The 17,280-nt window shown below is 38.9% G+C and overlaps 1 protein-coding gene across 2 annotated transcripts; it reads left to right on the top strand.

Moving 5' to 3' along the window:
* The first annotated feature begins 632 nt into the window (after positions 1 to 632).
* LOC119725282 (FAS-associated factor 2-like) lies at positions 633 to 17,280 on the top strand. 2 transcript variants are annotated; one of them, XM_038196648.1, is made up of 11 exons: positions 633 to 784; positions 827 to 945; positions 4,666 to 4,734; positions 5,066 to 5,181; positions 6,875 to 7,124; positions 7,620 to 7,705; positions 8,529 to 8,620; positions 10,267 to 10,526; positions 10,959 to 11,048; positions 15,329 to 15,472; positions 16,275 to 17,280. In XM_038196648.1, the coding sequence occupies exons 2-11, from the start codon at positions 853 to 855 to the stop codon at positions 16,452 to 16,454; spliced, it is 1,380 nt and encodes a 459-aa protein (XP_038052576.1). In that variant the 5' UTR covers positions 633 to 784; positions 827 to 852; the 3' UTR covers positions 16,455 to 17,280. The 2 variants fall into 2 exon arrangements, with proteins under 2 accessions (XP_038052576.1, XP_038052577.1); XM_038196649.1 differs by lacking the exon at positions 633 to 784 and having other exon boundaries at positions 791 to 945.

Below are 17,280 nucleotides of genomic sequence, written 5' to 3'. Positions count from 1 at the left end.
ATGTTCTCTGTGGAACTATTGAATGGATTCTGTGCCAGGACGACTCAAGAACTGCTTTTCTGCTGTGATGTCCACCTTTCATCCTCTACATGGATTCTCCCCGGTGAATAATTTTGTTACAGGTAGGTGTCATGATGCCATCATAATCTTGTTATACGTGTATGTCATTCAATCCGAAACGGAGGAAACGTCGTCATGTGCCAAATGGCGCGATCAAGGGTAAAATAATTGGATCACTTGAGCAGAGTTGACTTGGCTATTGTGTAGGCCAACCAGTAGGCCCACACGCGACCTGAGGAGAGACGACATAGGGGTCTAATTCTTATTAGTGCTATAAATTCCTTAGACTTGAGAATATTTGCATTCCTTGAGGTAAACTTACCTAGCAATTATTTACTTTGTCTTTAAAAGGATAAACGGTTCCAAGGAACGGTATTTTGCACATGAGTTTAGGGCTTACATATGATCCTTATGCGTAGCGACAATCTTAGAGGGCAGCTTTTGCTATTTGAATTCAGCAACAATGAATGCAAAAAAGGTTCATTCGTGCATATCCCAGCGAAACAAAGGCATTGCCCTCTAATATTATGGCTTCAAAAGGTCTTTAAGGCAAGGTGATGATTTTTACCTTGCAAAATAATTGTCAATTGAAAGAGGGCGCACTTCAAGACATTCACTTCCGTAGCGCTTGCATCACACGGCTGGCGCAGTGCATGCAGTACGCTACGGCAGCCCTGCAGCGAAATTTTGTACTGGTACGCACCGTACCGTACGCACAATGTACGTACGTACCATTGATCTCCATATACACAGACGGAGATCAATGGTACGTACGTACGGACGTTCAACAAAATGGCGGAGTACAATGGAAACAACCAGGAAGATCCAAACGCGTCAGATGCAGAAATTACCACAGAGCAGACTGAAAAACTCATCCAGTTTCAGGTAATTTTCGTCTGGAGAAATCATAGAATAAACATGCATATTTCTTATTAACAAAATAATCGTCGTTGCTTACAGTTACAGAAAATACTTTTTTGATTGAGTGTCATATTACTTATTAGCCCCTTAATTTGTGGCCAATTTCCTGGACTAAGCCTCTACCTCCATGACCTCCATGACCTCCGTAAATAAAAGCTACACTTGGAACATGTACCCGAACATGTAGAACTTTAGTTTTGATTTTCATATTCAGACTTTGTTTATAGTTTATTTATGCTTTAGAAGCACACTCACCCTCTTAAGAGTCCTATATCGACAGAAATTTAGAAAAGAAGTTCGGCATTTTTCAGACGCCTATTTTTTGTGTCATTCCCAGGATCAGGACCAGGTTTGTCATGTTTGTTTTGCACACGTTTGCATTTCCTGGATCCTCCTATTTCTGCGCAGATAAGGCTTGGAAAGATTCCCATATCTGGCCATCACTTGTCACCCTGTGCACAAATCCTATGACTAAGTATGAGACTGGTCAGAAAATTTCTACGTGTTTTCTCAGTAAATACTTTATTATTTTCCCTCCTGATTTTGACTTTTAAGGACATAGCCTATTAGGCCAACAAAAAAAAGTCTCCGGTTTCTGGTATGTGCGCGCGTCGCCGTAGCCATGCGCGTCGGCAAAATGAAAAAGTATTTTTTTCAATGAAAGATGATGTCTTAAAACCGCCAAACTCACTGGTTTGACTGGAATCCTGCTGCTGCACAATTTTAACGTGTTTTTAGATGGGGTTATGGTCGAGAATAAGCTTTATGTGGCCTCTCTGGACTCCCATATATTTGCACTAAGTTTAGTCGGGCACCATTTGCAGTCATCAGCCGACATTTGAAGCAAAAAAATCAGGTAAAAAAAAAGCCGCGTCGCCGCACCACTTTTTGGGCAAGCTCCATATCAGAAACCTTTTTTTTTTGTTGGCCTTATCACTTTTTGATGGCTGACAATTAATGGCTGATACTAGGTCACTGAAGGGAAAAATTAGTGATGGCCAGATATGGGAATCTTTCCAAGGCTTGACAACCAAGTACTGCTTAAAATAGCAAAGCAACCACTCTTTTCCTCAACAAAACTTATTGTTGGCTTATGATTCTCCAGCGTACCGATTAACAAAACGAAATCTCTTTATTTGTGGCGACAAGTGGGGAATTCCAAAGTGTGCATTTTTGGAGTTGTAGAAAAATCTCTGCCCAATGCGCGCGCGCGGTGAACGCTTCATGGAAAATCATTGCTGTCGTGTCCGGGCCATGTAACTCATTAACATTTTTTTTTATAAATGAGTTAGACTCCTTGGTTTCAGGAAAACATATTTCCTTGAGCTTTTCAAACATTTTGTTTCTTTTTCATTTCTTTTTTTTCAAATGCCAATACACTTTTCATAATTTCAAGATTAATTTCAACATAATGGTTGATAGGTCTACACAATGTAATTGTTAATTTATACAAAGGCCTATAATTACATATTTACATTAATACATTTTATTCATATTTACCTGGAGTGGAGTGTCATGGCCTAGTGGTTAAGAACACCGGACTCATGCTCTGGTGTTTCAGAGGCAAAAGTGGCGTGGGGGTCGAGCCCGTGCGGACACTTGTGCCCTTAAGCAAGGCACTTAACCATTATTGCTTCGTCCTTTGGATGGGACGTAAAGCCGTAGGTCCCGTGTGTTCTATAATGCAAAGAACCCAGTACACTTATCGCTAAGAGAAGGGGTTCGCCCCGGTGTTTCTGGCAGTGCGACTATCTTCAGCCATGAAGTCTGCACTTGTAAGGAAGAACAAGAACCTATTTAACATAGATCCCACTTTTATATTGTTATTTTGATCATCCCAATCAACAGAGACAACTGTCAAGATGTCAGATTGTAATAGTTACAACAACAACAAAAAATAATATGAGAAACGTGTCTTTTTGGTTGCACCTTAAATTTTACACCCCTGTAGAAACTGCAAAGTATTATCTATGGCAGTGGGACATCAAAAAAGGTCACTGTATGGTCATGTTTTCAACTTCTGCTGGCCCAGAAGCATCCGCCTACATTTGTAGTTAACAATTAGCTGTAAAAAGCAGATTTTTTTTCTTCACTTTTTTCCTTAATTCCCGGTAAAGCCTTTCCACATTTTTTCGCCTGCTGGTTAAAGTTCATGCATCAAAGGATACGATCCCAGTGAAAGTACGTCATTTCTAGAAATAGCGTAGAAATAAGAACGAAATTACACGAAATTACACAAACAAATACATGTCTGAAAAATGCCGAACTTCTTTCTATCGCTATAAGAGGGTGAGTGTGCTTCTAAAGCATAAGTAAACTACATGAACAAACAAAGTCTAAATATGAAAATCAAAACTTGACAAAGTTTTCTACATTTTCGGGTGCATGTTCCAAAGTGTGGTCTTTATTTACAGAGGTAGTCCAGTAAATTGGCCACATTTATGGGGCTAGAGTGTCATGACCTACATTGTAGCTTGAGTACCTGTACTTCCGAGTATGAGTAGGAGTACGAGTACTTGTATACAGACGACATTCGTGATTTTCGTCACAAACAAACTACAACTTGGGCACAAAAGTGTTACAAATTCTTCACAGGCTGACAATTTTTGACAAGCGAACATGGACGGTACAACGTTCAGCGTGGCAGATTCGTGGTAATATGTGTACTATGCATATAATCTGCTTCCCTGATCCTAGGCCTGTGTTTATATCTGTAGGCCTGATGCCGGAACCAGACTAGGGGCCGTTTTCCAAACCGGATAGGGAGCCAAAACCGGGGTTCGGAAAACGGCCTTTCTCCAATCACCCAAGTTAATCCAACGACTATTTTGAGGAACACCTTAGCGTTTCACCTACATGATTGGTCATTGTGCCCACATACAGCAAATGGGTCATTCTGCGTTATTTGCCCAGGCCCAGTCAGACCGATATACAGACCCACTCACGGCTAGCTGTTAATTGTGTTTCTCAGGATGTGTGCAGAGGAACGTCACAAAACTTCGATTTCTCTGCAAGCCAATCAATCATTTCAAACTGAAAGTATCGATAAAATAAGGCCGTGGCAAGTCAAGCTATACCATATTTTTCCGAGTACTGCTATTCGAGTACAAGAACCTTGATGATCGAGTACAATTTCGTCATTTCGAGTACGAGTACGAATACGAGTACTCTAACAAAAGTACTTGAGTAGTAGAGTACGAGTACCGAGTACGAGTACTACAACATTGCTGTGCAAGCGTCATATGATTTTCGAAATCGGGCTGCACACGTGTAGTGTACGCGATGTATATGGTCCAACTTGGCGTTACTATCAGAACCCAACAGAATCCGATCCTTAATGTTTTCAGTTGCCTGCTGAATCCAACAGATGGCAACAGGAAAAGATACAAGGGGCTTACTGCTCAATCCAACAGGACCCAACGGGAATGTAAAATAGTTGGATCCTGTTGGATTTAGCAGGGTTAGGGTTAAACAGCCATTACTTTTCAGGGGAATGTCCAATTGAAGTGCAACAGTATAGTAAGTAGAATTTTATTTTCTTTCCTAATACCCGCAAACCCTCATTACGGCCTCTGCCCAGTTCTGTCTCATTTTGCCAGAACGCCGCACAATATTAGCAAATGTGCTGACCACTACCTACTATTACTACTGTGTGTAACATATAGTGTCTTTGACATTGTTCAGGATCTGACAGGTAATGAAGACACTGATGAATGCCGCTCCATCTTACAAAGACACAATTGGAACATTGAGGTATGACTGAAATTATCATTGATTTTAAAAGCAGTGGCTTTATATATGTGTATGTACATTATACAGTCGCTTCTGCTGTGATGTTGTCCATGGCATTTTGTATGAATTCCCAAGGGGTTCAAATGGCACCCAGGCAAAGCTAAGGGTGTCATTGGCCCTGAGGGTGTACACAACCAATGGGTTCATCAGGTCCTCATACAAAAGCTTCTGAAATGCTAATACCTGGGTTTAATGTGATGAAATGCCTGTGGCCAAGAAACATGTAGTGTGAGAGCAGCAGCCTGGGTAGAGTGATTCCAAGATGTGTGACTGGTTTTTTTTTCCCCATCAGACTGCTGTACAGGACACATTGAACGTATCTGAAGGCAGACCTACTGTGTTTGATACACCAAGCAGCAGAATTGAACCCCCACCCCCAGAGGTCAATACTCACTCCAGTGACCAAAGGTTTGTCATCTATATCCTCAGTGGTCGTATCTGACAATCCATACATGTACTTGTTTTGTAGTCAAGGCTGCACAGCTCATAGATAATTTCCCAGATAAAATGTACAGACAGGGACACTGGGTATTGTTCTTGTAAATATAGGTCAGAACTAGGTCAGAACACACCATTGGTTTGGTTAAATATGAGGATACTCTCAAATAAATTGGATCCGTTTTCACTTGTTTTGCCTGACCACTGTGTCCCACAGCTGATTTCTATGACTGTGTTAATTCCACAATGCTTAGGTGCAATAAGACCATTGTCCAATTTTAACCCTAACTCCCTAGCGTCTTTTACTAGGAACTGGACCAATTCCATCAAAATCCATCGGGATTTAGAATGCATTTGACATTTAGGAAACATTTTACATGGAGTTTGATGCACCCAGGAATTTAAACAGAGAGACGTGTGCAAATGGCATATGGTGAAGGAGTTGGGAAAGTTAGCACAGTTGCCTCAGGAGTTAAAGGTAGAGTCCATCATTTGTAATTTGTGCATTTTGTTCGTTTGAAGCAACAAAAGAGTTCAAAATCTAATGAAGGATACTGAGCAACTAACCTGATGAAGTTTCAGCTAAGCTTCAGCTGTTCATTCCGAGAAAAACAGCATTCTAAGATCTCAATTTCAAATCAAAAGTTACTGAATCATGTTTTGAATTGTTTTGAATTGCAACTATACGCGACGTCGCGCACTGATCCGACGAATTATAACAACCGCGCGCGCGTGTGCGTCGTTCGAATACTTGTGCGCGCTGCGCTGAATAACAAAACGAACTACTAATTTAAATTTTCCTACGGTGCTTCTTAAGAATCACCGTTGGAAATGCCTTCTTTCGTTGATTACTTCAAAATGACAGCTTCCCAGAAAGAATAATTTCACAGGGAGTTTAGTCTCCTTACTATCTTTCAACCAAGTTAGTTTTTCAACAATAATTACGCCAGTTACTTTTCGAATGGCTGCAAATGATGGACTCTACCTTTAACCAGGAAATACATTTATTTGTGAAACCTTGTTTGTGATTGGAAATTACTTGCATGACTGACCAAGTTGTCTTTAAATGGCAACAACGATACAGATAGCACTCTTACCTCTTTAACCCTAACCCCCTAGGCTCTTGCACTAGAAAGTATACCAAACCTAACAAATTTCAACAGCTGCATACAGGTCTGTAAGCACTGGTACCAAAACTGCCAAACTCCAACAGGCCTTGTACGGGGAACAGTACTAAACCTGCCAAACTCCAACTGTTGGAGTATGATTGACTTGGTATGGATGGGCCTATGCATTGTCGAGTGATTGGATAGGGATGGTACCAAACCCAACAAAATAAAGCAATATGTACATGCACATTTGACCACAAGCTGTGCTGAGGACCGTGGGTGAGCATACCCACGAAGAAATGCCAGTGAACTCCAACGTGTTCACAAATCTCATGCCCTTCTGCCCCAAACCTCACAAAATTCAACAGGGTCTCCCTGGGCCTTTGGTACCCAGTCAATCAAAGTCCAACACCAACTTGCCAGTGTTCGGTACCAACCCTGCCAAAATCAAGCAAAACCCGCTGTTGGAGCTTGATGGGCTCAGGGTTGTTAGGGTTAAGCTCACTTGTCTGTTTGCTAATGATATAGTTAATACCTTTGTGATTGTCTCTCAGGATTTACACAGTACAGCGAGCTCATCAACGTCCCTCTCTACTCCAGTGGGGCTACTGGGCCATACTCTTCCCATTTCGCTTTGTAACCTTCACGCTCTGGGATATACTGCAGTGGGTACTTCGATTCTTTCGGCCTGATCCAAGACGAATAGTCACAGATCCTGTTGGGGATGTGCTTGCATTTATAGACAAGTTTAATGAGCAGTATGGACGTGACCATCCTACCTTCTATCAAGGAACTTACACTCAGGTAAATACAAGCATTGTGTACATACAGTACTGTCAACGCAATGAACTACTTAGAGGTAATCAGTTCAACAAGATTTTTGACAGGTTTTCTTTGACTGGTATGTTCTGTAGCAGAATGTGTCTCATTAATTACCCTACTTGTGATTTTCCAAGTTGTTGATTGATGACAATTATGTCTGTTACCCGATGACATCCATCATGTGTGGTCTCAACGAAAGACTTAAGTTCAAAAAGTGACAGTCTTTGCTTCCTCCTTTTCCTATTGATTATTTATCGTCCTGCAATTTTTCCATATTTTCACTTATTTATGGATGTATTATTGCTCATTTTCTTGAAAGTCTTCCTACACTGCCACTATTGCACATAATTGGCCTTTTCCTAAGCTGCATGTTTGATGTTTGAGTACAAGCACAGAAATATGTTCAGGTACATCTGATTTTTAGTAAAGGGACCACTACGTATTGATGAGCTTGTGTCTTGTGTGTTGTGATTATAGGCTTTGACTGATGCTAAGGGAGAATTGAAGTTCCTTCTGGTGTACTTGCATGGAGATAACCATGAAGATACACCTGTATTCTGTAGGTGAGTGGAAACATGATGTATCCAGGCTGTTGATGATCAGCTAGTGGCCTGTCCAAGAAAAAGTATTAATTAATAAATAAATGAGTACCACATTCAAAAACATACACTGTACTTACACATAAGAGGTTGAACAGAAGGTTTCCTGTATTCGCAGATATAATGTGGCAGTTGCTCTTGAAGCAACATATGTACAATGTTCATGTAAGATGTAGGAAAATATGACTCAGGTAACAGGCGCCACAGAGATGTACTAAATGGTTATGTCCACAGAATTTGTGATTGATCATGCGCACATATGTGAGGCATTCTGGCAGAATCAGATGGAACTAGGCACAGGCAGTAGTGGAGAAAAATGCAGAAAACCAAATGGGGGTGATTTTTTTTTTCTTCAATTTTCAGATTTTTTGGTATTTGCAATCTTTGAAAAGTCTACTACATCATCATCATCATCATCATTCCCCATATCCATCATGGTATACAAATAGTTGAATAAATGAGTTTTCAAGGAAAAACAATTGGCATCTTTCATTTTCACGAATACAAAACTTGGAACTTTCAAGGCCCTTTTCTAAGTATTCCCCTTTTTTTGACATGTCGATAAATGCAAACTTTATAAACAGCCATAAGTTGTCAAATATCCAATTGAAGTGCAACAAACAGTACTGTAGGGAAAATTTTATTCTCTAAGTTCCTAATACTCACAAATCCTTGTTTCGACCCCTGCCCAGTTCTGTCTTATTTTGCCAGAACGCCTGACATATGAGCCAGCTCGTACATGTACAGGATCATGCATTGATTGTTGTGTGTTTTACTCACATTGTAGAGAGACGCTATGCAATAATGAAGTGACTGAGTTTATCAACACTAGAATGCTATTCTGGGCTGCATCCACTAATACCCCAGAGGGATACAGAGGTATGTTAAATGAATTCTGTGCATGAGCAGTAAATGATGCTGTGTGATCACTAGACAAAGCTCTATGTGCTGGGTACATGATGGGCGTGTGCTTGTTCTCAGATGTATAGTGCTAAGAACAAGCTATTATTTTGCGTCTACTGGCAGGTACCTGGTGCACTGTAGCAATAGAGCATGTAAGTTGACCTCAGAAACCTGCAAGATTTGACAGCACATCCGGGCACAATGTGCGGTGTATAGGATCCACAACATGTGTAGCGTCCTATTTTTTGCATTTATTTTGTGTCCTGACTGGGCCCATCCAATCAAGGGCAATAAATGGGTATTTGAAAAAAACAAACAAACGCAGTACAATTATAACATATCGAAAATGTTGTGAATTGATAACTATTGTAAAATGGCACTAGACCAAATTTAACACGGCAAGGGCTTTTTTGACGACTGCACCACCCTTGGGGAAAAAGTAACCTGACAAGACTAAAAAACACTCTTCAAAAACAAATTAAAAGGTTTACATCCGCAAATGGTGGAAGTTCCTGTAGTACATATAGCACCTGTATACATGTATGTCAATGCCCCGCGGCCCCCGCCCTAAGATCTAAAGACTATTTTATATTTTACCCTCGCCAACACCAAATATTCTGGGTCATTGTTTTCCTTGTTCTGGAAGCAGCACATGTTTTTTTTTACCATTGTAAAGGTGCAGCCCCGGGGAAAAACAATCACCCCCAAATGCATCAACATATATCATTTTAAATTACGCTTTAGCTCCCGGGAGGTAGGCTGTTTTTATTTGTCCTCGCCGGTTTTCAAGTCATTATGAAAGTGCTAGCCAATGGTTTGATTACTGCACAACACACCAAGTGATGATTTCTGCAAATTCAAAGTTCAAGAGAAAAAGTTCAAGAGAAAAATATAGAAAAAGGACAGACCCAGAATTGTTTGAAAACTCAGTTTTTTAATCAGAATAGCACTTAGAGAGACGCCGTCCATGCCGGTGTTCGATCTATCCAAGCATTGATCTTGGCCCAATGGCGTATTGAAAACATCAAACGCAAACAATTGTACAAAATGTAGATAGTTGCCGGTCATTGAGAGAAAGTATCAATTAAACTTCTTGGAATGTGATCAAATACTAAAGGCGTTTCTAATGCTTTGCAAATTAAATAAATTTACAAACATTGTGGATTCTTTTAAAATAAAACTGGAGGGTACAGTGCGTAAATACAAGGTCCCATTTCTGAAATTTGAGTTCCATTTAAACGTTTGAGAAAATTTGTAAATTGAGTTCATTTTGTTTCCTGTTTAAACTTGTAAACGTCATATCCTTAACATGTTCAGCAATTCATCCTCTTTCAATCAAATCATACATGATTGAGTAACTTATCAGAAAAGAGGGTGAAAATTCATCATTTATGTTTCACACTGACGCGTAACATGCGATATCTGTGCCATCTACCCTCGTAGCAAACAGCAAGATGTTATAAGACCACACAAACTCATGACCTATTTGGCACTAACCCTATTCGTTCTTTTGTGAATTCTCTCTATAGCATGCAACAAGTAGTTTGCTAACTTCAACACCTTGTAAACTCAAAGGAGCTATGAAAATGATTGATATTGATATGTTTGATCTTTGCCAACAGTGTCTCACGCTCTAAGAGAAGCCACGTACCCTTTCCTTGCCCTGATTGTACTGAGGGAGAATAAAATGACTGTTGTGCAGAGAATAGAAGGAGCAATTGAGCCCCAGGATCTGATAGCCCGCTTGACACGAGTCATGGCAGAGACTGAGGCTTATCTAGTCAGTATCAGACATGAACGACAGCAGAGAGTACAAACTAATACCCTGAGACAACAGCAAGATGAAGCTTATCATGAGTCTCTCAGACAAGACAGAGAAAAGGTATGTGACTGGTATGGGGGTATTATGTAGGAAAGAGTCTGTGACTTGTGGCATAATTAAAGTGGCTGATTTCAGTGGCATAAGATACCTGCATGACGTGTAAACAGGCATTTTGACAGATTTCTTGTAGAGGTGTAGTGGTAATCATGATACTTGATAATCGCGATACGAAAAAGGTGTGATGCAGTATCACAAGATGAAATTCTGTGTGAGATAACTTGTCTGTAAATAAATTTGCATAACAGAAGACGAAGTTGCGAACAACACAGCTTGTACATTAGAACAAACCTTAAAGCATTTAAATATAAACCTCCAAAATGTAACTAAAAAATCAGGAAAGTTCAGAGAAGTTCTGACATTGCCTGATATAACCTGTCAATTTCTTATTATGATCAGGCAGTTTGAACTTGTTTTGTTGTGATGTATGATCAGGAACGCCGTCGGCAAGAAGAGAAGGACAGGAAACAGAGACAGGTAGAGGAGCAACTAGAGAGAGAGATGGAGGAACAGAGACAAGTTCAGGTTAGACAAACATGCCTTCCAATTACTGCTAGGAAGCTATTGTTAGCGATTGCTTGCTGTGATATAACGTTGGCAATTTGTGTAATGAGAGAGAAGTAAATGGCATTTACCTTTGAGTGTATGGAGTACTGAAGTGAATACGTCACGCCCACAAAATGTGTGTGAAATAGTCCGTGGGACGAGAGGCCGAAAACGCTTTAGTTTTCGAGATACGCGATCTGGTCCGCCAAATTTTATGAAACTTTCCAGACATGTAGATTATGATGTACCATATCGAAAAACCTTTGTTCCCCGATCCACAGTTTGTTTGGGAATGAGAAAATCTGGGATACAAATACCAACAATTTTGTATGAGAAAAAAATAAGAAACAGCGCCCTCTATTGACACAGTCAGAAACCTTTTCACACGCAATGAGCGCTTGCCAGATAATACTGGTACATCTTTCAAGTTCCATATAAGATCATTACAGATCAAATACGTCTAAGCTGTTGCCGAATGGCAGCATTCAGAAATCGAATTCGTTGTATATAAATCAATTAGATGAATTTAATTTCTGACTAACAAGGTTTGGCGTAGACTAGACGAAATCGATACCCGTACGAAAACATATACTTCTTTTTTGAATATGTTGAATTGAATTTTTAATTGTTACACAAAAGACGAAATTAAACGTTGGAAGTGCACTAAATCGATGTTGATGAACGAATATGAATATTAGAAACAGTGAATTCAAATGATAATCGTTATTAAATAGCAGGGAAAACCTAAATAATCTAATTTAATTCATTTATTTATTTATTCTTTTTTGGGGGGGGGGGGGGATTTAAACGTGTGCAGTACTGTTGTTACCCACACAAGAAGAATGGTGTTTAGATTACATAAGTTTGTTTAATCTGTACTGAATTAGCATTACTCGTTTATAATAACCAAACGAGCTAAATGAGCACATGTATACATTACAGGCCGATTAGATAATTGTTGTATAACATATCAAAAGTCACATCAAATTGTTTGCAACTTTTTTTAAGAAGAGAAAATAAATTTATATTCCTCTATTATTTGGAAGCTGTGAGTGGCAGCATTACAACTGCAATTTATTTCAGCCGAAACCGTTTTACCGTGTTTATTATTCTGAATATTGTTTTAAGAACCGATTCATTATTTTGTTGTTGTTGCTCCGTCCATTCCGTGAAACAACAAATAACCCAACGGCCCACCCGCTTCCTTTTTGGAGGCTGCATCAAACTTGTATTACTATTTTAAATTTCAGGCATAACATTTTTTAAAAGATGTTTCAGAAGTTCAGATGCTCCACCAGATGCCACGCACTTATAATTATTATTTTTGAAAACATGTTACCCTGAGATAAGAGTTCACAAAATATTATTCTGATCTGTGGTTTAACCATCAAATCGATGTTTAGCTAAATACATAACAATGTTAACATTCGATCTTAAATTTATAACGTGATCATTTCATGTTGGACAAAACTGTATTTAAAGGTAATATTTTTGCATTCCGATGAGAAATAAAAAAAATGTAGAATACAATAGGAAAGAAGTGTCATCTAGACTATATATAGGAAGAAGAACTCATTGGCCGAGTTTGGGCGGGTTTTAATTGTTCTTGACACGGGACCGGGTATATCATTCTTGCAAACAACGACGGATATGTACGGTGCATGGTGTGAGATCCTGTTCCGAGTGCAGTGTTCGTGGGTCGTGTTCCCGCCGTTCGAGCGTGAGATCAATAATAGATACTCGCGTCAGACCGCCCGAACTCGGAGTTGGACGGCCATTGCGTGAGAAAAAGGTTTCTGACTGTGTCAATAGGGGGCGCTGTTTCTTATGTTTTTTCTCATGTAGAATTTTCAGCGTTTTTATCCCAGATTTTCTCATTCCCAAACAAACTGTGGATCGGGGAAGAAAGTTTTTTCGATATGGTACACCATAATCTACATGTCTGTGAAGTTTTATAAAATTCGGTGAACCAGACCGTGTGGCGAGCGAAAATAAGGCCTTGTCCCACGGACTAAAAGACATTAGCGCGTGATTCAGCCCGTGAACCAACACGCTCGTGTACTCCATTCGTTTGCACTACACTTACTGGTTCTAAATGATGTCACACTTCGGTACGCCATAGAAAACAATGGATCATTGAACAATTGTTGAATGCTGTGACGTGGATATTTTTGACAGCCGAGCGGCACATAGCGCCAACCCCCTCCCCCCCCAACCCCCCGGAAGTGAAGCAAGGGGGTTGCCAATGCCATATCCCACGTCACAGCAGTCAACAATTGTTTTGTAATGTCATGCCAATAAGTCAAAAAGATAAATGCTTGTAACTTACTTGCAAGAAATAAATTTAATCACTGCGTTGTAACCTTTGGACTGTGAGATTTCCTGCGGGACATGAGACTGAATAATTGCTGTCCCTACATGCGCGTGCAATGCAGATGTACTTTATATGAGGTCAATTATATGCGCTGCAGTGTATATGAGGTAATTGTTATACAACGCAGTGTATTTGAAGTGAACGTTTATTTTTATGGACTGGACATGTGGCCGTTCTAAATCAATGAAATTATAGTATCAAAGGCATGATGTAACATATCCCAATAGACATACTGTTGTTGTTTACTGTGATGTAAACTTCGTGGCTTTTTGTAGGACTGAGGGGTGTAAATGGCACCCCAGGCAAAACCAAGAGTGCTGTATCCATTCAGGTTTTTCAAAACCAACAAGTGTATTGCTAAACAAGCAATTGTTTTATTGTACAATGGTAGTTTTATGTTTAATATATTACTTTCAACTATATTTGATAGCGGTTGTGAGTCTTAAAAAGTAATTATAGGATAACTAAATAATTTATCATTTGTAAAAACAATTTGTTTTTCTTGCCACCCCTGCACGTTATTGGTGTGCGCATCTTCGTTACACATCCATGGGTTGTTTGAAAATTCAAAAGTCTATGAGAATTTCCCAATCTTATACAATGGTATAACAATTGATTCCTTGTTAAACAATTGATTCCTTGTACCATGGTATAACAATTGATTCCTTGTACCATGGTATAACAATTGATTCCCTATACCACGGTATAACAATTGATTCCTTATACCATGGTAAAACAATTGATTCCTTTTACCATGGTATAACAATTGATTTGTTTAAACCATGGTATAACAATTGATTCCCTATACCATGGTATAACAATTGATTCCCTATACCATGGTATAACAATTGATTCCCTATACCATGGTATAACAATTGATTCCCTATACCATGGTATAACAATTGATTCCCTATACCATGGTATAACAATTGATTCCCTATACCATGGTATAACAATTGATTCCTTATACCATGGTAAAACAATTGATTCCTTTTACCATGGTATAACAATCGATTCCTTATACCATGGTATAACAATTGATTCCTTATACCATGGTATAACAATTGATTCCTTATACCATGGTATAACAATTGATTCCCTATACCATGGTATAACAATTGATTCCCTATACCATGGTATAACAATTGATTCCTTATACCATGGTATAACAATTGATTCCCTATACCATGGTATAACAATTGATTCCTTATACCATGGTAAAACAATTGATTCCTTTTACCATGGTATAACAATTGATTCCTTATACCATGGTATAACAATTGATTCCTTATACCATGGTATAACAATTGATTCCTTTTACCATGGTATAACAATTGATTCCTTTTACCATGGTATAACAATTGATTCCTTTTACCATGGTATAACAATTGATTCCTTATACCATGGTATAACAATTGATTCCTTATACCATGGTATAACAATTGATTCCCTATACCATGGTATAACAATTGATTCCTTTTACCATGGTATAACAATTGATTCCTTATGCCATGGTATAACAATTGCTTTCTCATGTCATTGTATTACTTTGTTTTGAGTCTATAAGACTTTACCATAATAGAATAAAAAAATTCTATTTTGAGAAAAACCAAAAATTTTAGTATATTTTGACACCTGTTAATTTCAATGTATCATTCATTAATGAAGGACGGCCTCTATATGCTCACAATTATCTAGAATACTGGATCTATACCTACTGTGTTGATTAAAGCAGACCAGATGGGACAACAAATTATAAAGTCTCTTAGAATGTGCAAGCTGAAACACCCAGGATGCTGATTATAAGGAACATGAATACTCGTCATTGCCAGAAGTAATAATGTTGATCCTAGTGACAAGTTTGCTTTCCTTTGATGATTTCTAGGAGAGGGAGGAATTAAAGCAAGCCAAAGCATCAAGTCTTCCATCGGAGCCAGATCCTCAAGACCCTAATGCCATCCATGTGGTTGTCAAGCTTCCCTGTGGGACCAGACTAGAACGATGCTTTCTCAAGACTGATCCTCTGCAGGTAGTTCATCTGCTGTTTGTTTATCAATACTCATGGACAAATCTGAGATGGAAAACATGCCTGTAACTTTAAGACAGTAACCGCTGTAAAGAGGCCAATCAATTTTAATAGTCTTTTCTGATGATTAATTATGGCAGTAAATGAAAATCCCATAAAAGTGTCTGCAATATGAATAAGCATGACAGCTATACCCAACCAACTTATCTCGCAAGCTCGGTGGTCGAGTGGTAAGACGTCTGCACTAGAAAGCAGGAGGTCGTGAGTTCGAGTCCCACCCAAGTGATTTTTTCCAACTTTCACTCGGGACCCAACCCAATTTCATCTTATGAATAGCTATACTGTTGTTGAGCAATTTTATTCAATTTACAGTCACAAATAGAAAAAAAAGTGTCTGTTTTTACTGAAACGTGAAATTCGCTATCACACAAATGGACTACTTCTGCCCACTTTAACTTGAAACTAAAATAAAATTTATATTGAAAATAAAGAAAGACACTCTGACGTTTTATAAAAAAGCTGAAGCCTGCATGCTGATTCATTATTTTGCAGATCAAGTATTTGGCTGTTAATTAATGCACAAATGTATAAACAACTAGAAAACACTGCAAACATGTTGATGGCTTACTGGCCCCTTTTCTGCATGTCACTTGACATCTGGCTCTTCTCCAATATTTCTGATAAATAAAACCGACTATGGTGAATATCTATTTGTAGTTGGGTCAGTAACATCTCAACAAAGTTTAACACTGATGTCAGAGTTGGTAATGATGTAATTTTGATGTAATTTTGATTCTGCCATCAGGTTGTGTATGATTTTGTATTCATACAAGACGATGCACCCAGTGAATTCAGGCTACAGACCAACTACCCACGTCGTGTATTACCCTGCCAGGCTACACCAGATCCTGATGATGACATCACAATACAAAGCTTTGGACTAGCACAGAAAGAAATGATCTACGTACAAGATACTAGTGATTAAGACCCCCACAAGGATTCCTTATGAAGAATAAAATGGCATGATGTTCAGAAATCAAGTTAATGGCATTTTGATGGTCAGAGTTTTCGACCGAATATGTGTATTACATGTGATTGACTGTGAGTGTGTATGAACATGACAGTCAAGACAGGAACGTGTTGCATGTCAACTGCAAACTTACAAAATAGTCCCATTATTTGTTCTTTTATGACTTCTTGTTATCTAAGCTAAATACATTGTACATGTACAAAGGCTTTATCTGGGTGAGGATGTAGAATATAATGTAATGTATAGACCTAATTTTGTGATGTCCAATTTCGAGTGGCATTTAAGCCCATGCCTGCGAACTACATTTTGTAATTGCATGCACAATATTACTTTGCTAACTGTCCTGCCACTCAGTTTAAAGTAACAGTTACAATATGGTCATTGTGATGTCATGAAATTGAGGTTGATGCTTTATTGTACATGTGTTATCTTTACACTCGCGACATGGAGCATTCCAGATTGAGCCATAAGCCCTGCCCATGTGCATCTCACCCATGTCACCCTAAGTGCTTCGTCTGCATGCATAATGCATACATGCAGTCACTGATTTGATTGGTCCAAACTTCATTGGGTGAGGCCTATTGCATCGGTCTTTTGTGAAAAACTAAATAGAAAACAAAAACAACTCATGTTGTTTACTGTTGTACATCTTATTGAATTGGAGCATAATTCATACTTTTTATGCTTTCCAATTCCAATGATTGTTAGCCTTGAATGGGACTGAGAATATCTTCCTGCCAAGTTTGTCCTTCATTTTGCAAATAAGAGAGTTTGTTAATGC

The sequence above is a fragment of the Patiria miniata genome, unplaced genomic scaffold (assembly GCF_015706575.1).
Source record: "Patiria miniata isolate m_02_andy unplaced genomic scaffold, ASM1570657v1 HiC_scaffold_19, whole genome shotgun sequence".
Classification (NCBI taxonomy): domain Eukaryota; kingdom Metazoa; phylum Echinodermata; class Asteroidea; order Valvatida; family Asterinidae; genus Patiria; species Patiria miniata.
The sequence above is the reverse complement of the archived record's forward strand: the minus strand, read 5'-3'. Positions and strand labels throughout refer to the sequence as shown.

Bases quoted from the DNA above. Each gene is read 5' to 3' on its own strand.
- LOC119725282 (XM_038196648.1), top strand. From the start codon at position 853: ATGGCGGAGTACAATGGAAACAACCAGGAAGATCCAAACGCGTCAGAT. The intron at 8,621-10,266 runs GTATGTTAAATG...CTTTGCCAACAG, and splicing joins TACCCCAGAGGGATACAGAG to TGTCTCACGCTCTAAGAGAA. The intron at 15,473-16,274 runs GTAGTTCATCTG...TTCTGCCATCAG, and splicing joins TCAAGACTGATCCTCTGCAG to GTTGTGTATGATTTTGTATT.